General features: G+C 36.2%; 1 protein-coding gene across 1 annotated transcript in view; it reads right to left on the bottom strand.

Moving 5' to 3' along the window:
* The window catches only part of Glyp (glycogen phosphorylase), a 79,097-nt gene extending 73,966 nt beyond the window's left edge, over positions 1 to 5,131 (bottom strand). The window contains exon 1 of the mRNA XM_081758788.1: positions 4,751 to 5,131. Within this exon, the coding sequence (XP_081614914.1) occupies positions 4,751 to 4,993 (243 nt within the window). The 5' untranslated portion in view covers positions 4,994 to 5,131. The remainder of the gene's footprint in view (positions 1 to 4,750) is intronic.
* Positions 5,132 to 24,255: the final 19,124 nt, after the last annotated feature.

The raw sequence follows: 24,255 nt of genomic DNA, 5'->3' as shown, positions 1-24,255 counted from the left end.
ATAGAGCGTAGAATCTATAGAAAGGTTGCAGACTGTTTGATATTTTGAGTTTAAGTAGGAAAACGTATATTCTAAGTGTGTACGTCTTGCAGCTAGTGTCTTTATAAGAGCAGGGGGGAAAGCAATTCCTTCTGTATAGATCTGCGGGAATTGTGATGGATCTAAGCTCATGTTTCGGACTCGGTCTGTGAACACCTTGGTCTTTGTTTTAGAGTTTCCAAGTTTATGTGAACAGAAGTGTATTATTTTTAAAAACATTTCGAAGAGTCCTAATGTGCGACATTGTATCTTACGATACATGTGTCAGTTGGTAAGAGCCAAAAATCAGGGTTGAAAGTTATAGTTATAATTAGATTGAAAATGATTGAAAACGTTGGCACACAAAGTCGGATTGACGCAGGTTACGGGACATATTCCCTCCTATTGTTTTTTTTTTTTTTTTTTTTTTTTTTTTTTTTTGACCGATTGTGGCAAAATAATTGAATTACGGTCTGATATGTCGGTCATGCACATATGAAGAAAACTGGTTTAGAATAAGCTAGAAGTTGTTTTGTTCTGTATGTAGACTAACAGCCTGCAAAATTTGACGATCATGTGTCATCAATGTAAAAGCAGTATTGAAACGTATTATATACAGTGCATAGAATAGAACTTCCTTTTCCAACGAGAGGTAAATCATGCTTCTATGGCAATACCGAGAACCTTTATTTCTTCGTTCAGCTAAATAAATATGTTTTGTTCCTGATTACGTCCCACTATCAGTAAATAAATTAGGCTCTGTAAATGGGAAGTAGTTAATATCTGTATCCATCGATTCGATTTGCCAAGCTGAATCGATTGATATATAGACTGTATATGTTTCGTTGGTGATTATACCCCACCTCCGGAAACTAAATTAGGCTCAGTAAACCGGAAATGGTTAAAAGGTAGTAGTTAAAATCTGTATCGATCGATTAGTTTTGTCAAGCTGAATCGATTGATACATAGATTGTATGTGTCTCGTTGCTGATTATACCTCACCCCCGGAAACTAAATTAGGCTCAGTAAACCGGAAGTAGTTAAAATATATACTGATCGATTCGTTTTGTCATGCTGAATCGATTGATATATAGGTTGTATATGTTTCGTTGGTGTTTATACTCCACCCCCGGAAACTAAATTAGGCTCAGTAAACCGGAAGTAGTTAAAATCGGTATCGATCGATTTGTTTTGTCATGCTGAATCGATTGATATATAGACTGTATATGTTTCGTTGGTGATTATACCCCACCTCCGGAAACTAAATTAGGCTCAGTAAACCGGAAATGGTTAAAAGGTAGTAGTTAAAATCTGTATCGATCGATTAGTTTTGTCAAGCTGAATCGATTGATACATAGATTGTATGTGTCTCGTTGCTGATTATACCTCACCCCCGGAAACTAAATTAGGCTCAGTAAACCGGAAGTAGTTAAAATATATACTGATCGATTCGTTTTGTCATGCTGAATCGATTGATATATAGGTTGTATATGTTTCGTTGGTGTTTATATCCCACCTCCGGAAACTAAATTATTCCCATCGGTAGAATTGCCTCTTAAAAATCTATGTTGTGATAGTGATATTACATGTAAGTATTTGCTTGGTCTATTTGAAAAAAAAAAAAAAAAAAAAAAGGATAGGGTGATAGATCTAATCCTTAATATTGTGACGACTGCTTTTTTAAACAAGGGAATTACCTTCACTTTTAAATGCTGTCGGAAAACGCCTAATTCGAGTTACAAATTTATTACATGAGTCATGTGTGTGTATAGGAGAGGGGGGGGGTATTGAAGCAGAGTAGACATTTGTCATGTTTCTTATGATTGCTATCATTTCGTTAATAGTTATTTATTTATTTATTTAGTCTTATTTTACATGGCGAAGTTAAGGCTAATCATGCCTTGTCTCAGACTTGACCATGCAATACAATTGTATCATGATTAGTATAATACAATAAATAATAAAATATGTATAAAATATATAAAACACTCCCAATCATACGTAAACACGCACACACACACACACACACACACGCATTACATCACATGCACACATAATTACTAAGATTCCTACAAATAACCACATAATATAGTCTCATACATTTAGTGAACAGAAGAAATAATAGGTAGGAAGTATAAAAACCGACATTTTTTTCAGATATTAGTAAGCCTTCTGGCAAGGGCGCCAATTTCTCTGTAAATTTGGGGGAGGGCATTCAGAAGCAGAACGTCTATATGCGGATTTTAAGACAGATTGCATTCGACTTATGCCAAATATTGTATATTCATAAATACAATGCAGGGGGCCCACATGAGCTTCCAGTTGGGCCAGGCCTCCAGGCCCCCCAGGATCGGTGCCCTCGGTTACTGGGCTAATAAATATAAGTACATTTTGATATATTTAATGAGCTACTACAACCAGCACGGACGGGTAGAGAACCAAGACAAGACACTCCTAGGAAAAGTTACAAAATAATCATTAAATTTATATGTAATTTCTGTTGGATTCATAATTTATTTATTTTCGAAAATAAACAAATTAACAGTGCCACTTTTATTTAACTGTATCGACTGGTTGACAATATTCCAGATAGTTTTAATGTTATTTCGAGTAGGGCCTATTTTTCAATAATTTTAGAATTGTCAATTAGTTTTGCAGTTTTAACAACTCTTGTATGTTTGTTCATACTTTTTAACTATCTCTTAAATCAGTAGAAACATTATTATCATTAAGCAAATTATCACAATTAATGAAAGCTTTTTTCAAGTTATGAATATCAGTTGTAACCCAATTCTTTTGGTTCTATGGCTCGATGGAAATGAGTCATTTATCCAGAAACTAAATGCTTTGCAAATTGTGTGTTCATAAAAAGTATTATTTATATATCCTAAAGCCTTCTAAGTCAAATATTAGGTAACAACCCTCTAATTAACACAAGGCTCACACTAAAGTTAAATTTAAAAAAAAAAAAAGTTCTCGTTGCTCAACCAGAATTATATTATTATTATTATTATTATTATTATTATTATTATTATTATTATTATTATTATTATTATTATTATTATTATTTTAATCTTGAATTCACTCTTGACGTTCTTGTTTAAATTGCATCAGGTTAAGGCACAGTACTGTCCACTTCATAAATAGGCCTAATTGAAATTGGAAAAATATTTCTCAGCTAGCTTTTTCTTCCTTTTTCTTTCCTTTCTTTTTTCTTTTTCTTTTTTTTTTTACGTAGGTAACTTCATTTAAAATTAGTATTTTCGTATTACCCTGCTAAATACAACTTTACCTCTTGTCTTTCTTATAGTAGCTTCATTTCAGATTTTGCTAGGGAGGGGAGAGAAAAGACTACCCATCAATATAAGTTTTCACATTTAATTTTGTGTTCCTCAAGCTCAGGGGGAAATTTCTCCCTGCTCTCCCCCAAATGACGCCCCTGGTTTCTTACTGACAGAGGATGAGGTCTAACTTTATATTTTTAAAAAAATTATCGTTGCTGATCCGGTGACAACTCCAGGTGGCAACTACATCTGCCCCACCCCCCTTCTAGACATTTATTTTAATATGGCTCAAAAAATTATATTATTATTATTATTATTATTTAATATGGCTCAAGTAATATGTGATTAGTCTCTTCGATTAAAAAATAACTTCTAAAAATGTATGTCCCTCTGCTTGTCCTTTCCTCCTTGGTATCGCTATTGCAGTTATAGTAATATTATTTACTATAAGGGAATAAAACAATATAGCTTTTGGTTAAATTCACAATACGTACTGTGTTTATTTGCATTCATAATAATATTTTTTAAAAATCGGGGATATTGATTGCGAATTAACATCCTTTTTCAGTATGGGACGAAGGACATGGATTAAAGTGGGACCCGAACTAAAACGAGTTTATTGCAGGCAAACATCTACATTGGGAATTCAACCTTGATTGGGAGGCCGCGGTGGGTCAGTAGTAGAGCGTTCACATTTGGTGCATGGTGTCCTTGGTTCGATCCCAGCTCACGCCAAGTGAACCTTGTGGTGGACAAACACCGTGCTCGTGGGTTTTCTGGGGTTCTCCCACTTCATTCCACCATTTTCACTCATCTCTCATAATCACAGTCTCCTTTAGCCTAGCTCGCATAACCATGGCACGTAAAACTTAAAAATTTCATTTCATTTCATTCCAACCCGGATTACGCATAAAGAAAATATGCGCGTTATACACACTCGACCACGAATAACTAGAGAGCGGCGCAAGCTGTTCCTGTCAATCTACAAAATATGAATTATACAAAAATGAACCTACACAATTAGGACAAACAAAATATATGGACTGTGTGCGTTCTCAATGAACTTTTGATGCTTCAATCGGCAAGGTTGGTTTAACATTCCTTTTATCATAAAAGTAAATGGATATTCGTGGTTAGGAACATAGGTAGGAGTTTGTTTCGGTGGGAGGGTCCGAAGGTTTTCGGGGTGTCTAAATTCAATATGAGAATAGTCCTATATTAAAATTATAAAACTACTCCTAAAATTATAGCCTACTAAATTTACAGAAAAAAGTCGGGATTTCGGGGGTCCAAAATCTTCCCCTGCGTACGTCCCTGCTTGTGGTGTATTTATTCACTCTATGGCTTGACTATAAGAACTCGGAAACTTCAATCGAGAATCGAACCAAGGACTAATTAGGTTCAACAAACTGTAATTTGAAATTAATTTTAAAATGTCATTTACTTACCTTTGGATCCCTTTCATAATAATACTGTTGCGTCCTGATCCATCTCGATACAAGGTGATCCTTAACTGTGTGTGCCAGGGCGAAGTAATAATCCCTTGGGGTGGCTACATTTCGGTCTTTGACAAGGGTGTAATGCAAGTGCCGGTTGAATGTTTTCTTTACGTTTGATACATTCTCCACCTGGGCGATGCCTCGCACGCTTATCTGTTTCCTTTTTTCTATGTCTGACTGAGGTGTAGCCATTTCGTTAATGGCCCAAACCTTTCGCTTTCACAGATTACTAACACTTTCACAACTACCGGCAGTCACACCAGTCCCTTTCCTCCTCAGTCAGCGCAGCTGAATACTTCGCCTCAATTCTTTACAATTCAACTGGCAATCGTCACAACAGAAAGTGAAGTGATTACAATGTTGCCATCTCGTTCTTGGAAAAAAAATTTTGTCAGTCAAAATTCGCTACTCAACATACGAGAAATTAATCTCAAGCATTCTCTATCAGTGATCAGTCTATCGGTAACTGATCAACTAGTGGTCACCAGTGGTTCAAGGTGGTCTAAAAATGGGCCATAGAGAAACACTCTAATTCTGCATTTTCAATTTTCCAGTCACGCTTAAAATTGGCCGTGTGGAATTTGAGTAAATATAATGCATGGTATCTATTTATCATTATAGAATTTTAAGCCTTGTAAGAAAATCATCAAGAAAAACGAAAGAGGTATTTTATTCTGAAATACCTGCCAGTAATGAATGTTAGTTTACAATGTGATCATTAGGGCGGCGTTGTATTTCCACCTATATACAGGGTGTTTCAAAATAACACTGACAACGTTTGGGAAGTGATTCCCCAGATAGCAAAAATGACTTGCAACAAACTTGCAGCAGATTTGCAATTCAAGTCTGGCAAACTTGCAGCAGACTTGTAATGCAAGTCTGCAAGTTTGATGCAACTTTAATGCAAACTTCCTAGTTGACGCTCTTCGAACTTGCAGCACGCCTGCAGTGCAAGTGTATGGTAAGTTTGCAAAGCAAGGTTCTGCAAGGGGTTTACTTGCACGGCAAGCCTACGGCAAGTTTTCGCTTGCTCTGCAAGTGCACAGCAAGTCAGCAGCAAGTTAGTGCAGGTTTGACGCAAGTCTGTGCAAGGATACCATTTGCACTGCAAGTCTACAGCAAGTTTGTAGTAAGTCTTCTGCAAGTATATACTTGCATTGCAAGTCTATAGCAGATCTTCAGCAAGTGAGTGTAGTAAGTCTTCTGCAGGTATATACTTGCATTGCATTAAATGCTTTTTACAAACCGAACATTTACTGTATACGAACAATCGCACAGTATATTTTTCAACAACTTTGTCAAACAATATACGTTTAAAACATAAAATTTCTCTACATACTGGATACTTACGTAATTATCGTAATTATACACATGTTTTAATGCTTCACACACTTTTCACCTACTACAAATGGCGGCCTGGCGGGGAGATTTCTATGATTAGACTTTTGTGCCACCTGTTGGTAGAAATTAGAACTGACACACTTGCTACAAAGTTGCAGCAAGCCTCCGAGGCAAGTAAAATCTAGGAAGTGAAAATGAAATTACGACAGTTGTGGGTAACTCTTTCAAAATGCCTGCAGCAGGTGTACAGTGCACGGAAAGTCTAACAAGTTAAAATCAAATATAGTGAAAGACTTGCTGCAAACCAACATGCTATTAGGGTCATGACACCAAGATAAGACGAAAAGTATAGACCAACCTGGGTGCACAAATGCTTCCTTTCCGAGTTATAGGCTGCCGAAAACATGAAGAAATGAACTTTAAAGGTCCATAGCTCCAATACTATGGGACCTACCCTAGTCGGATCAATACTTCACTTAAGAACTAGTATGTGCCCTATCCAAATATCCAAGTTTCACCCACTTGCGGTACCTCTGCAACATTTTTTTATGGAGGTAGTTGGTGAGTACTTCAAATTATATACTCGTAGGCAAACTTCCTCTATAAAAATTGTTGTGTGAGTACCTTAGGATTCTGAAACTTGTATTTTTGGATAGCGCAAATATTACTGTGTATATATATCCCTACATACAGGACCGCACCATAGGAGGAAAGAATTAGGCCCTTCAGAAAAAGTTACAAGTTTGATACTTTTAATTCATTCTTGGAAACAAAAATATTTAGAAATTATTAACTATCATTTTGTTTAAAAAATTTTACGAATATTTAGAGATTATTAACTATTATTTTGTTGAAATTTTTTTACGACTACATACTACAATATTGATGTTGCGAATTGCACTTATAGTGGGATATCACCATTACTGATATGAAAACATCAAAGTCCGGGCAAAATAATTTAGTCATGCTAGATATGGAATTCTCACTTACATTATTAGCTTCGCAATTTGCTTTTCACCCAGGCTCAACAATTCCGAAGAGTTTAATGAGTGTGTTTTAATTATTTTTCGCATATGTTCATTGTTCTGTTGCCTTGAAATTTAAGTGAAAATTCATTAATCATGCATAAAAGTTTGTTTTCTCAATAGTGATGAGCGCAAGAGTCTTGGTCTTGCAGTTTTTGCAAGAGTCTTGCATGCAAGACCAAGACCAAGACCAAGGGGTGCAAGACCAAGACCAAGACCAAGATTCTTGCGCAAGAGTCTTGCACAAGTACCGGTACTACTTTATTTTTTTATAGAATGTAAAAAAGAAGGGGGGGAAATCATTACATTTTTTACTTGAATTTCTTGGCTTCAGTAAAAATGCTGGAGTAAATGTATTCCCAGTAGTTTATGCAAGCCGCGTGAGTCGATTTGCCCCAGTGGCATATAGCTACAGTATGTCGTTTTCTGAATTGGTTGTTCGCATTTTCTGTAGACATTGCTCGTTTTCAAGCCACGCATGTGTCATATTGAGCCATGTGAGCTTTTTTGGCAGACAACACCGTGTGCATGGGTTTTCTCGGAGTTTTACCATTTCCTCCTACTTTCTTCATTCCACCATTTCAGTTATTTCTCATCATCAGCTATTCTACCATTATTGGCAGGTTACTTTCTGCAACTGAGAAGCTTCCATGTACGGTGGTCCTCAGGTAGTCTCTTCGTCTTGACGTAACAATTTTCTGTTTTAATACCTTCCTTCAACAAAAGTCTCCTTCGCTCCCTCCCTCTCTCTCCTTCCACCATATCCTCTAGCACGTCGCTCATAATACAGTTTCTTCTCAGCCAATATCCTAAGCAGTCCCTCTTCCTCCTTTAAACAATATCTAAAATTATTCTTTTTCCCCTACTGCTAATATTTCTAACACCTCATTTGTTTTCCGTTCAACCCAGCTAATTCTCTCCTTTTTTTTTTTCCCCATGCCCACATTTCGAAAGTCTGCAATTTTTTAATCGCTTTTGCGTAATGTAAATGTTTCTGGCCCATACGGTACATGTTGGAATCAGCAAAACAAAATCTCGACATTTAAATGAAAGTTTGTTTAATACAAAGATTAGCTAATCATAGTTGAAAAGAAAAAAATCTGACGTCTTTAGACTGTAAAAATAATTTTGCAATTCATGGTATTTCAACAATTTGTGCCGTCTTGATTTTCTTTCATGCGTCTCAGGGGTAGCCTCTCCAGTTCGGAAACCAGTGGAGTATTAGATCTGTCAAAAAATATAAAAGATTACGAAACGTAATTTATCTTAGGTCTATAAGTAGTGAAGCGTGAGGACCCATTGAAAAAAATAAAGGTTATCGCCTATGTTGTACACTATCATCATACTTACACGAAGGTAATATTACATTTAGAAACATACATTGTATTTTTGTTACTATTGGCGTATTGTAGAATTTATCCAGAGTAAAATTTACCTATGAAAAGCATAAGATTTCTTAAAAGCAATACTTGCAAGACTCTTGCAGCAAGACCAAGACCAAGACCACCCCGGTCTTGGTCTTGGTCTTGCATTTGCTCATCACTATTTCTCAATGATATAAATTTCAAAGGAAATGTCGTTTATATTTTACGAGCTGAAGTGAGCTATTACTTTCAATATATACTCCCTTTATTATGGTAGTCAATAATTAAAAACAAATATCTTTTGATTAAAGCCATTAAATCAGAAATTAGCAAAGTTATGGGAAATTAACTGGTAAATACAGAGGTTGATTTACTTATATTGAGCCGAAGTCAATGTGCAATTGTACCGCACTTGCGCAACTCATTGCCATGAGATTGCCACGAGGTAAGCAACAGTATCTCATAGTCACGCAGTAGAACAGTATGGTCGAGCAAAGTTTGATGCCGCCGAAACAGAACAGATTCTGAAAGGAGTTCTATGTGGCCCTATCCGACGCTAAATTCTCGGCGTTGTGCACAGTAGAAATGTGTGAAGTACATAATTTTCGTGTAGATTGTGTCACTGTGAATCGTATTATACGGAAATATACGGTATAGAGTCCTGGTTTCACCACACTGACTTGAGCAGTTAGAACCGTTTGCTGAAAGGGTTCCTGATTGTTGCCGGTTTCTCGTACAGGGGCAAACTGTCTCTCCGAAAATTGGAGCGAAACGTCAAAATTTATGTTATTTACTACCAGACTCATGTACTGACTGAAATGCATTAGCATGAAATCCCAGCATAGTACGGACAAAACGTGAACCAAGGTGAACTTTCAAGATAAGGCATCCAGCCATACAGGGAAAACATCGCTGGAATTGTATCACCATATAGAACAGGAAACTGGAATTTCGGTAATTTCCTTCTTTAACATCCCTGCAAAGAGTCCAGATGTCAACGCAATAGACTATTGTGCTTTCGGACTCCTCAAGTGTCTCCTGTCCTATCGTCGAGTCTGCACCGTCATTAACCTGTAAAAAGTCTGTGAAGATAAGTCGGATGCAATACTCATAATTCAGCTACAATGGAAATTCCGATACTGGACAATCATCAATATGTGGCTTGCAGATCAAATACAACCGGTGATGGAAGCACGGCATTTCCTAGGTGAAAGGGACGTTCAAATTTGGCTCAATGTAGCTGAATCAACCTCTGTATATACATTAACAAAAGTCGCTTCATTGAATATCTTTGTCATAATTGTCAGATTTTTAATCCTATCATATCCAAAATGTACGAACTAAGAACAAGTTAACAAACTCTGTAGCAACATCAGGCAATGTATTCTGGTTATTTGTAGGTTACGGGTGGAAAAATTGGCTCACGATTCCAATACGTGATAGGTTATAAAGAGCATTACAGTACTCGTATTGAGAAAAAAAAAAAAAAATAAATAAATAAATAAAATGTTTTTCATTTTGATGGCTAAATAAAGTACAAGGAGATGAAGGACCACTCATGAAACACGTGCACAAGAACATGAAATTGTCTCGTTGCAGCTTGAAATCATTTTATTTACTCGCATTTCTTCATAATTGTTACGGCAAGACGAAAATTACAAAATTATATTTTTAGTCTACTAGTAAATCCTCACACGTGTTACTGTGAACAATATTTTGCGTTCTCGCTTTGCACTATGGATGGCCAATTCCGGAATTTCTACTTTTCGGAATCCGGAAAGTAAAATCGGAAAAATTTTCGGAATTCAGAAAATTCCGGATTTCGGAAAAATTCTGATTTCTGAAAAATTCCGGGTTTTTTCCAAATTCCGGAATTTTTCCGAACTCCAGAATCTTTCGGAATTCCGGATTGTTCTGAATTTCGATCTTTTTTAATTCAGGAATTTTTCCGAAATCCGGAAAGTGAAATTTCCGGTTCCGGAATCTGGATTCCGGAAAATTTTGGCAATCCCTACTTTGCACCTTTCATATAGGATTCGGCTGATCTGAACGCAAATATGCACATAATATTTGAATGTCTCGTATGGGTATATTTTAGGAAAGCACCCCACCTGTTTTTCATCAATTTTAGGTAAAAAAAAAAAAAAAAAAAGTTGAAACCCGTTCTTAATAGTTTAAATGAGAAGTCCAAATATCAAGTTTCATGCTCCCAACCTTAACATATTCCAAGATATGGACATTTTAATGTCATAATTTCCTTTTTCGTTGTAGAATTTCTAAAAGTCCTTCTTTTGTGGTCCCTTACGTCATAAATCCCCTGAACGTAAATGAAAATGAAATGAGATCTTTGAGTTTAACGTACCATGTTTATGTCCTTTAGGATAAGGGAAACGATAATGGAAGAATTGGTGGAATAAGAAAGTGGGAGGAAGCGGGAGTACCCCGAGAAACCTACGCGTACGATGTTCTCCATCACAAACTTACTTGGCCGCGGATCGAACCAAGGACCCCACGCATCAGAGGTAAGCGCACTACCACTGAGCCACTGCGCCCCCTAACACTATGAAAGTTTGAACCGGTTCCGCCTGGGCGTTGGTCAGTCAATAACTCACAACTCAGAATTATTTCTTTACACACAAATTGTTGCTGAAGAGGTCCCATAGTTGAGAAGGAGATCCAATGTTTTTTTTTAAAAAAGTGTAGAATTGATCTAATGTTATTCTGTGTACACCCGAGAAAACGATAAATGTTTTTCAAGTAGGGTTTAGGATTTATATTTCTGGGCTATCGACATCTATGGCCATGTTACATTTAGGGGATGACGACGTCCCTCAGCGATCACACTATTCGGGGAAATGGAAGAAAGGAAACGACCTTTGACCTATATGTTTGGTACCACTTTGACATTTGACTGGTGTGAATGAGGAAAACCCAGGAAAAGCCTCATTCAAGATGGCTAGCCTAAAAGAGCTTTTTACACTTTTTCGACCGAGTGCCCCACTCTTTCTCTCAAGTAGTTCCGCCTATATTTTCAGGAGAAAAAAAATGACAGAACTAAATTGTTTTTATAACAAGATAAAGAATACAGATGTCGTGTAAGATCAAACCTACAGACCAGTGATTTACCAGGAAAAATATACCAGAACGGTTATAGTTCATAAGGCTCACAAGCCAATATGTTACTGAACAACAGTGTATCTATGACAAACATTTTCCGGAACAGCTTTCCGGACTAACTAAATGTCTGTTATAGACTACATCAATCCTTTCTTTGAGCTTCCTCGTAGCTATAAGGTTAACGTACGCGTCTTCGATGCGGAGAGAAAACCCTATTTCGAATCCGATGAAAGCTCATGTGGTTCCGATTTTACGTTTCTCTTCTGTCGCATAAATTTTCTAGAAGTCTTGTTTCGTGTTTCTTATCCCAATTTTCGAAAAACTTTTCTAGCCTCATTTTAATTTTTTCTCACCTCGTTTTGTAAATTTACGTTCAAATTGTATGCCCTGATTTTCTCTTAATTTCATCTGGAAGTTATCAAATTCCTTCCAAATCAGAAGAGGTCCATGAAGGGTGTGATATAACAACATTTTTTGCAGTATATCGCATGATGACTTGTGCGCCTTTAAATGTAGATAAATGTTCTCATTGTGTGTTACATTCACTTTATCAATTTATATTTTTTATACTATGAATCGTGTAACACTAAAACAATATTTGAAATCTAGGACTTGTGTGAATTTGGAGGTTGTCTACTACTATTACTACTACTACGGCTACTGCTGCTAATAATAATAATAATAATAATAATAATAATAATAATAATAATAATAATAATAATAATAATAATAATAATAATAATAATAATAATAATAATAATTAATAATAATAATATCTCCTCCGTTGATAAGCGGTTAGCGTACGCGCTTTTCGCATGGGAGATCCGGGTTTGATTCCCGGTGGGGGTTCATGTGGTTCGGATTCCAAATTAATCAGTAGGTTCCGTCTCATATAACCTCGCTGCTGAAAGGAACGTTAACCACAAAATCAACTCAATTACTACTACTAGTACTACTACTACTACTACTACTACTACTACTACTACTACTACTACTACTACTACTACTACTACTACTAATAATAATAATAATAATAATAATAATAATAATAATAATAATAATAATAATAATAATGTAACAGAGCCTTGGTTTCTTATTCGTAAAGTCCTGCGATCGAATCTCAGTCCGGTCACCTTGACTGGGATTTGTCATGTTTTCTCCTCAGCCACACTGTAAATACCAGGATGGTACCTTGAACATAAGTCCCGGTCTTCTTTCTCACATTACCTATATTTTTGTGCACCCATCTGTAGTATTCTATCCGTTTAGAAGCATACAATATCTCATTAGTTACCCTTTTTCTCTTTTACTAGTCGACCGAAAGTGTGTCAAAAAAACAACTGCAAAAATCCGTAGCAAGTTGAACTTCCTTCAACTAACAATCAACACAAAAGAGGTAAAAAAAAAAGAAAGAAAAGAATAGAAAAGAAAGAAAGAAAGAAAGAAAATATAAGAAAGAAAAAAATACATAGGTAGGTTCACGGTTGTGTTTGTGTATCGATAAACAAATTTGCAGCTACCCTTTTTTCATTTTGTTTTTTCTAAAACTCGATGAAAATACGATTGTTTAATTACGGAATTTTAAATCCATATGAACAAAATTAGTATAGCGGTATAGAATTTTTGCTTCTAAAAGTGACTGTGTGAAATTTAATGGAATAAAGAGTTGTCAGTATGACATACCGGGGTCTACTGCCCCATTTTGAGCATTGTATATCAGTGGCGGCTTTAGCAAGTAGGGCGGGTAGGCACGGGCCTACCCAAAAATTCTGAAAATGTATAAACCCTAAAAGATAGAATAAAGAGTAAATATGTTTTCCACTATTTATATTAGTGGTAGATAATTATTTAACAAACATCATCAACTCCAACTGTAAAAGTAATTTCCTACTGTCGTTAATCAATCTAATGTATATATGTATCCAAAAGCGAGGAAGCGGGTCTCCCCAGATTAAAATCCTAAAGCCGCCCCTGCTGCATATTTTTAATAAGTTTTCTTATGAGTGTGTTTCCACAGTTTTGAGAAAATTTTCATTACTAGTTTCACGTGCGAACTTATTCAGAAATACGACACAAATAACTTAACACAATAGAAGCTTACATTCGCACACCAAGACTATGTAATTCAACAACGTACAAATGAAAGAATGTTTACAGTAGTGGGATACGAATACCATAATATTTAGAAGATTCTTCTAAGCTTTGGGCAAATACTGTTTTTCCCGCTACGTAAAAGAATCTATGGTTTGCAATCCTACTCGAAAAGAAGCATTCACCTTTAGAAGGTCGCACATGCGCAGCAGCACAAGTTGTCGATAGATGTCTCCACGATCCAAATATACTGCCCGGAAGATGCAAATGAAACTTTCAGAATAGCGATTCTCAACCTTATGAAAACATGAAATCAGAACCTGATGGCGAGTTTGGATGCATAAAAGTTATATACAAGATTGTGCAAAAGACTCTCAGGGTTCCATTATACAAAATAAAAATTAAAAAAAAAAAAAATAAAGAAAGAAAGAAAGAAAATCAGGAATGGATTTCTGAAGTTTCTTTTTTTTTCCCCTCTTGTTTTTACTTAACATGCGATCGAAAATGCTTCGAAGATGAGCAGCCGCGTGCGACAATATTTGTAAAACTGCCCACTTAACTCTTTCAAAACCCATATTTGCATGACTTGAAATAAATTTCTTAAACACTCAAAGAAGATTTACATTTGTTTTACTTCTGTTTCTAGCAGAGCTCGAACAAGGCATCGCGTAGCGTAGTGTCTAACGTTCTCGTCTTTGGTACAGTCCGCAGCAAAAAACCTGCAACATGAGCATGTAAGTTTATTGTGAAACTACGCCTAACAGCGCAGAGAATCAACATAACGTCTAAGTGGCACGAATCACGCCAGGAGAAACCTCGGCGTCCTCCCCTGCACACGTATTTTGCAGCGAAAGACTTCGTCGTTTCACAATAAACTTACATCCTCATGTTGCAGTTTTTTACTGCGGACTGTACAAGCGGTCCCGGGTTCGATTCCCGGTACGGCACTCCGTCGTAAAAGTGCAAAAGATTTTTTTAGCCCAGCCATTCTGAGTGAGGTTTTCCTCATTCATACCAGGCAAATGCCAAGATGGTACCTAACATAGGTCCCAGGCCGCTTCCTTTCTTCTTTCCTCAGGATAGTGTGATCGCCGAGACACACCATCCCTCATACGTGATGGGCTAACATGGCCATAGATGCCGAAAGCCCATAAATCTAATTTCTAATCCTAAGGATTAAAAAAAAAAAAATAAGGACATGGTGAGTGGCCAGGATTTTTGAACAAGAATGCAGATGAACATGTTATAGACATATTAATAATTGGTTAAAAGAAAGTCCTGCCTATAATAACTCAGATACTAAGCAATTCTGGATACATTCTTAATCAAATTAACCATAATATTATTAATAAACTATTTTATTTATTGTATATAATTTTATTTTCTCCACTTCCACCTTAATATTGTTTTCTTATTTCACTGCCTCGAATTTTCTACAACGGTATTTATTGAGGAAACTGCATCGTTTTTAATGGTCCGGGCCTGTAAAGTTGTTAAATAAAGCGCCGGTCGAGATTATATATGGGCAATTCTCCAAAGATGGCGCATTTCATGATATTGGTCCAGTGTGTGTGTGTGTATGTATGTTTTTTAACGATAGATGTTATAGTTATTATTAATGAATAAGAAAGAGCACCAATGGAAGATATTTGGATACTGCAATTTAGTGAATAATGAAATGAAATATTTCAGTTTAACGTCCCATGGTTATGCCATTTAGGCTAAGGGAGACGATGATTAAGGCAAATGAATGATGATCGGAAAAATTGGTGAAATTAGAAAGTGGGAGGAAACGAGAATACTCTGAGAATACCCACGCACAAGTTTGTCCATCACAAACTTACTTGGCCCGTTATCGAATCAGGGACTCTATGCACCAGAGGTAAGCGCTCTACTACTACGCCACCATAACCCCTGCAATTTACTATCCAAACAGGAAATATTTTTATATCTACAGGGTGAGGCAAAAGTCTGGATACACCCTTATAAAAGTCAAACGGTGTGAGGAATCATAATGTCGTTTGGTATGAGTTGTCTATAGGTAGGGACGCAACTTATAAGAGGTATGGCGACAGCGGCGGCCATCTTGAAATCTGCCATCTTGGATTTGGGTTCAAATCGAAAGGGGGTCATGTCGCATATTATTTTATACTGCTTTTTTTTATGGAATATACCTGTGCAATCCGTTTTGCGATATCTTTATTTGTATAGAAGTTATGACCTGTTAAAATTTAAAATTGCAAGTAGGTGATCAATTTCGTTTATCGTTGCATGTGATCCACAATGTCACTTACACAGGAGGAGCGCAATAAAACTGTGTTAATGAGTGGTGGACGAAGTATCAGAGTGATTGCTGGTATGCTTCAATGCCCGGCATCCAGAGAGGAATGACATTTCACATACGACAGTTTCCTAGTTATTGGACGAATTTCGTGCAACAGGTTCTGTGTCGGACAAGCCACGCAGTGGACGTCCAAGAACAACCACCGACTAGGAGACTGCAACAGCAATTGTGGCCAAGGGCCCCGATTTCTCTGTAAATTTGGGGGGGGGCATTCAGATGCAGAAGGTATATATATATGAGGATTTTAAGACAAATTGCATTAAAACTATGCCAAATATTGTATAAATACAATAGGGGGCCCACATGAGCTTTGGGGGGAGCTTCCCCCCAGGATCGGCGCCCTTGATTGTGGCATCAGTTGTCAAAAGTCCACATCACAGTACGCGCCGGTTATCAGCAATATCCGGTGTCAGTTAGCGTTCAATCGTGTGTGTGTTGCACACACACACACCAATGGTCAGACTTTTTCTGGATGAACAGTTTCCAAGTCACTGGATAGGCAGGAAGGATCCTATGGAATGGGTACCATGGTCCCCTTATCCCAGTGATCATTTGAAATCAATTGTGTATGAGGTTAAAATTAACAATGTAACTCAACTCTGCCGGCGTATATGCCGACTCTGACAAGTGTCCCAAACTTTAACAGATCATAACTTCTACACAAATAAAGATATCGCAAAACGGATTCCACATGTATATTCCTCAGAAAAAGGCAATGTAAAATGATATGCGACATGACTTCCTTCCCTTTGAAAAACGTAACCCAAATCCAAGATGGCGGACTTCAATATGGCCGCCGATTTTGCCATAGCTCCTATAAGTTGCGTCCCCATCTATAGACAATCCATACCAAACGACATTTTGATTCCTCACACCGTTCGACTTTTATAGGAGTGTATCCAGACTTTTATACAACTATATATAAAATGTCAGCCATGAACTGTGTATTCTACATGCTATGAGGAAGTATCTACACTTTCCTGTCTTTCAAAAGTGATTTTATCTTTAGAATAATATACACTGAGTGCTCAATGAATTGCGACTACCCCTCTGCACAATAAAGTATGGGCAGCATCCGAACTGATTACATGACCACCCCGACTGGTAGTACTGCAGAGAAAGAACACACTCGAGGCTACATGTTGGCAGACAGCACAGTTATAATCGGAGGTGGGCAGGATTTATCCACATTCCAATAGGACATAATTGTTGGTACCCGAGCAATAGGTGCGTCAATAACCCAGACATCGATACTTGTCTGATGCGCCCATTCCTGTGTAGTGAAGGTGTATTAAGAGTGGAAAGAAAATGGGGTAACAGATTCCAAGAGACGGAACTGTAGGGGTGTACGGAAGTCCAAAACGTGGGGAAAGCGTCGCGCCAAACAGTTCGTGACAGATAAATGAACCATCAGTGTCCAGGAATTACATGATAAATACAATGGTGGATCAACAACACTTATATCCCACGCAACTATACGGCGAAAGCACTACAGCAGAAACCCACTCCTTACGACTTGTCACCGTCGATTTAATTGCGCTTGGGCACAGGAACACGCTAATTGGACCGTGGATGCTTCGACAAAGGTGTATTGGTTCGATAAATCACGGTTTGTGCTACTCCTCTCGGACGGGCGTGTGCATGTATGGCGCCAACAGTACGAAGCTATGGACACCTCGTGCATGGTGCGTACTCTACAGGCAGGTGGGGGCGGTAGTATGGTTTGGGCATGCTTCTGTTGGTAGGGATTGGGACCGTTGGTGTACACTGACCACAGTCAGACATCCATTGTGCAATTGCAGGTGTTACAAGATCACGTACACCCTACAATGCAACACTTCTACCTACACGAAGATGACATTTTCCAGGACGAAAATGCACGGTGCCACCAAGCCAGACCTGTATTTGCTTGACTTAAGGAACATTCCACGGAGCTGCAGCTTATAAATTGGCCCCCTAAGTCATCGGATCTTAATCCTATAGAACATTTATGGGATGTTGTGGAACAAGCTTTTCGCAGCTCCTGCACTGACATCTGTGGGCTCATTGTGGGATACTATCAGGAATATGGTGTCAGATCTCAGTGGAAACATATCAGCAACTACTAGAAACTATGCCACGGCGTGTCCAGCCCGTCCTCTGGAGTAAAAAGAGGATGAACAAAATATTAGGTAGGTGGTCGCAATTCAGTGAGCACTCAATGTACTTTATATTCTTGTAACTAACTTTCATGTCAGCTCCATGAAAAGAGTAAGTTAGGTATACACACACGTACACAGAATTTTTCAAGCTGGGAGCGCTGATTGTTAGCAGACGACTGTGAATTTTCTTCGTGAATTGATGTAAGAAGCGACCGTGTGATTTGCGACTAACTGTTCTTTTCAATGCTATCTTCGAGCATTGAGATAGCATATTCCATATCTCTCCTTGTCAGTAACTTCGGAAATAGTCGAATTGAGCAATTTTAATTCAGTTTTCTTTACCATAGAATCTGATTCTTTGTACAACACTGAGGTCATTTTATTCGTAAGTTAATGCCAAATTAATATCGAGGGTATGTGTACTCTTTTGCGAATGACTTAAAATGATCTAGAGATAACTTCCGAAATTGTATTTGTTTTAACTTGAACATGTGAGTGAAGTGGTTTAGATTAATTACAAAATAACCGGTTGGTAACAGTGCTGTTTATATTTCAGTTACAAAACCGGTCATCTGCATTCGTTCGCTGGTCGGGATATATTATATAAATTAGCAACAAAAAATCATATTTTTCTCAGTAACATGAAACGGTTATACTCGCCTTTTTTTTTTTTTTTTTTTTTTTTCAGAATTATAATCTATTCTTAATTAAAACTGTGTGAATAAGAAGATGGCTGTATATGTTAAGTTTCCACTTCTATTTAACTCATCCAATGCTAAATAGCAGTTTTTTTTTTTAAAAAAATATTTAATTATAATAAAATGTCTGATGTGTGTATTTGCATATTTGAACTGTAGTAAAAGAGAATGTATGAATTCATTTACAGAAAATTTCTCCACAAACGTGAGGGATCTTTCCTTAAATAATAATAATTTTCATTTCTGTGCCATGAAAATGGCAAAAATGCAACACCTTATCAGGCAAAAATAAACACATTGCATTTAATGAACCTTATGAAACAATAAAAATAATAATGATAAAATAAAATAATACCGGATTAAACAGTAAATCCTTGTCAGGTTAATGCAAAATACTTTTAGTCTCAAAATAGACACATCGTCAAAAATACTTCAAGTATTATTTGTCAAACTTTAAAATGTAACCGTTTGTACTGATTAAAATGTAACCTTTTGTACTGATTAAAATGGATGTTTTAAATTAGATTTTTAAAATGAACCATTAATTACAGTTTTGGGTTCAAAGGAACTAATGTTGATCCATTTCTTATATTATACATTGGAACCCTTATACTTACATTATGTAAGCAGTATTCACTAGTGTATCTACTGTTTAGTATTTTCTGAATAAAATCTCTTTCAACAAGTTTTCTCCTGTCATTTAATGTCTGTAATCCCCAAAATTGATTCCAGTATTCATAACTACATGAGTAGTAATCTCTATTCATCTTACGACATACAGTAGTAACCTAATAAAACATTTCTGGAATGACTAAATTTGGTTGCCAATGTTGTACATACACTATTCCAAATAACTACACTAAACTCTAGTCTTGATCTTGCATGTATCTTGCATAAGTAATTAAATACACATCTGAGCTGACCTAGCATCTTTAATCTCAGGCCATTGTTTGAAAATGAACCCTATTATTCCTCTAGTCCCTTGAATTACATAATTAATATGATAGCTAAATTTTATATTTATGTCAAATATTATATCTAAATCTTTAATCTAATCGGCTTTATGCAATGTTACACCATTAACTACATATTTGCTCACGTAGAATTGAACTTGCTAGTATATGATACATATTTAGTTTTCTCGATTTGTTTTTAATAATTTATTTTTATACCATGTACTAACAATATCAAAATCTTTCTGTAGTAAATAATTACTATTACTATACTCTTTATTTACTATTCTTAATCTTTCTGTAGTAAATAGTTATCGTACTCATTATTTACTATTGTAAATAATTTTAAATCATCGGCCGGCATATAAAATATTTGAATGTTTAATTTTTTCAGATAGATCATTAATAAATAGGGAAATAAAGAAGTCCCGAATTAGATTCCTAAGGTATGCCAACCAATTTTTACTCTGAATTTCCTGTTTGCAAGGTATCTCACAAACCAGCGAATGTACTGTATCTGTATTTGTAAAGCTTTTATGCATAATATTATGCTTAGTATGTGTACTGAAACTTCGACTGTTTCAATAGGTTTTAGAACCACCGCACGCCACTGAAAAAAGAGTTTCATATAGCAGAAAACGAAAAGTCAGAATAAGAAAAATAAGAAATTGAGTTAGCGAGTTCAACTACACTTGACTTCATGCCAAACTAGTCGCTTCAACAAACCAGAAGGCTAATCAACCTATGAGAGCATTTCATACCAGGCCGTTACTATGTAAATAAGCGCAAATAATGGAACGTATACCTTACTGCAGGGAAAATTTCACTCTTTGAATGATCTCGTTCTAACCGTCTGCTAAATGGTCTTCTACGTTGATAGGCCGAAGTCATGATCGCCTTTAATACTCCAAAGAAATTTACTGACATCTGAATGGTAGGCACAGAATTTGAAGGAAATTAACTCCTGTCCTATATTTTTCTCATTGCTACTCATACTAACTCCTTGCTTAAGCCAATGAACTTCGAACTCATATCTTTAATGTCATAGTTACTGGTGGACAACATATTGGACTTCCTACAATCATAGCGGGCCCCATTGGAGGCATGGCGCCACCGCGTGAAACATACCACACCGAAAATAGTTCAGAAACATCACATTCACAGTCAATGGTAAGCATAATTAATGATTTCCGCTTCTGAAACGTCATCGCCGAGTCAATGTTTTAGACAGTGTGGACGAAATATTTTTAATACTGTGTGATAGCATAAGACAACTTATTTACCCATTCTGGCTAAACAACTTCGATACGAAATTACAACCACGAAATACATCCATATCCAACTCACGAAATAATGTCGCCGAGGTGAAATCTCGCAAAATGTCGAAATTCACAACGAAATAATCAAAATTCCGGACCCAAACTTAGTTACGACTATCAATAACAAATTCATCTGCAAGATTTTAGGGAAGAACGCCCAGCTTACTAAACTTCCTGACCGGAAGATCAAACAACAGCCCCACCTCTCTTCCCATTTTGTCTTCCTTGATATTCTACAGTAAGACATAGACACACAATGTCCAGTCCGACATCTCCATTCTTTACTTTTCGCACTTTACCACTATTCTCTTCCATCAAATCACCCTGATGAAGCTGCGGCAGACTTTGCCATCCATTTAGAATCATACTGCACAGTTCCATCTTATGCATAATAATACATTCTTCTGACAAGGCTAATTACAATCTTAAGAAGCCCCAAGATCAAAAGATAACATGCATTTATCTCAATAACCTTTTACTGTGTTGTGGTGTTAAGTACATATCATCCTCAACTTCATCTCATTACTTATCTAGTGATTATGGATAATGGCATAATGCCCTCTAAAATGCATGCATTATTTGTATATATTTATAATAAAATGTTTTAAAAAGTTCAATAAAGTTATATGAATAAACAAATCACCTAAACTCTCCATATTGTCTGCATACCAAACTACCATATCTCTTCCAATTCTCCTCTTTCAAGTTAAAGGACACAACCCTTGTATCATACATAGTATCGTCTTCAGGATGCTAGCATTAAAAAACAGGGGGTTTCAAATTAATGTATTTTTTTATTGATTGGATATAACAGCTATTTTGACTGTAATTAATAAACAATAGGGTCTGACAGGACATTCACACAAAATGACGTCAATATATGTTGTGAACGGATACTAATATATTTTCCTTCAGTAAAAGTGATGGAAACAATTCAGTACAAGACAGCACGCACAATATATTAAAGTATAACTTTCCTATAATATTGCTACTTTGAATCTCTGTTTTCAGTCTCACTCTTGTAAATATAACAAAGCATATTCACGTATAATGCTCCTACTCTAAAAACCGTACGTTCCAACCCTCCCGTAAATATAATAAAGTTTAGTCTCCAACAACACTCATATGCTCTGATCCGGATTCGAGTTCCATTTGTAGCTATTATTATAATGCTACACGTAATGTTAAGTGATTTGGATTACATGTAAGTTTAGTTTAGTAAGAGGACTTGGCATACTTCAGCATAGCTGTTTTTAAAATTATTTATCATCATAATTTCGTGTCAAAAATTTGGTTTGTTGGTCATAGGAAATAATACTTCTTCACTAAGATAGTTCTTACAAAAACCTGTAAATCTTATACAAAAATACTGCTTTCTTTCTAAGAAAGCATTGTTAATGACAATATAGGTGTGTTATCAACAGTTCATAGAGAAACTTTTAAGCATGCACCAGACCAACGATCTCCACACAACCCTCCGTGTACAGCCAGCGGCCGATGATTCTGCACTAGTTGCTACGTCATCAACTTTCATCTGATGATGTTACCAACTGACGAAAGAGCGTACAACAACACATACATTTTAAATTTTGAATTTTTGTGCATATAATAAATAAGTACAAAACTATATGAAATATTATCGTCCTGTAATAGCCATAGTTTCACTTCCATTAATGATACATAATCTAACATGGCTGATAATGATTGCATATATAATATTAAAAATACGTCTATTAAGGTTATCAATTTTCATTTCCTATTAATGGTCTCACATTAAATGATGACTGTCTACAATGGACTTTAATGCAGTGAAAGGTTACGTCCCCTACACCTCTCAATAATCTTCTACAAATACTAAGGCATAACGGTATCTCATTTTAAAATCGTCTATTTTGCAATCCTTTCTACTGAGCTTTAGTTTGTAAACTTCTAAAGACTCATTACATTCCGTCTTTTTCAAGAATTAACTATGGACAATTTCGGTTCGTTTTAAGATATTTCATTACATTTTCACGTAAAATCTGAATTAAATTCTTAAAAATAGCGACTCTTGTTTTATTGTTTTACGAATTATTGCATAAGCTCTTGGGGGCCGCGGTGACTCAGTGGTAGATCACCTGTTCATTTCTGGTGCATGCGGTCCCTGGTTCGATCCCAGCTCGCGCCGAATGTGTTTTGTCATGCATAAACACCATGTACATGGGTTTTCTTGGGGTTCTTCCATTTCCTTCCACTTTCTTCCTTCATTTTTCATCTTTATTATTTTCTTTAGCCTACACGTCATAACAGTGGGACGTTAAACTGAAAGATATCATTTAATTTTTTTCATAAACTCTTGTTGATTTATGGTAGACACAACTTTGATACGTCTCTGATGATGAATTGACTATTGTTTTTTTAACAATATCACGCTGTTATGTAAAGATAAAAAGACCAGCGAGCACTGCGTCACTCACTCACACTATTTTACTATCGTCGGTTTTAAGGAAAAAAATAATTAACTATCATTTTACAGATTTTAAAGAGAGTGGTTTCTCTTGAAAAAAAGTGTAGATATGTTTCACTTTAGTGAGAAAATACTAATTTCACAATTTGTTTCTACCTCTAAATATTGGAAAATGTAGTAGTTGATGATTTAACATGAAGTTTATGATCAAATTAATCCAATATAACCCATAACTTAACATCACTAAAATTTTCAGATAATGACTTGCAGATAAGACCGACGAATAAATGAATTTAATATTAAATATAGTAGCTGCGCTCATAACGCTGCCAGCTGGCGAGGTTTGAAAATAAATTTAAAGAAATAATGGGACTATGGTCATTACCCACGATTGTCGAAAATTCAATTTATTGTCTAGAGGTAGCTTGTGGAGGAAGTCACATCAGTCAAAATTACAATTTTTTCGATAAAGCTAAGGGAAAAAAAAAACACCTAATGTGTTGCTTCTTATATACAGAAAGTAGGACATTAGGAAGTTTTCTTCCCATAGTTTGTGTCGATCAAATTGAAATTTTGACCGATATGATTTCTCTCACGACCCACCACTGCACCAGA

The sequence above is a fragment of the Thermobia domestica genome, chromosome 5 (assembly GCF_964235325.1).
Source record: "Thermobia domestica chromosome 5, izTheDome1.hap1.1, whole genome shotgun sequence".
Lineage (NCBI taxonomy): Eukaryota > Metazoa > Arthropoda > Insecta > Zygentoma > Lepismatidae > Thermobia > Thermobia domestica.
Note: the sequence above shows the minus strand (reverse complement) of the source record. Positions and strands in the feature narration are given on the sequence as shown.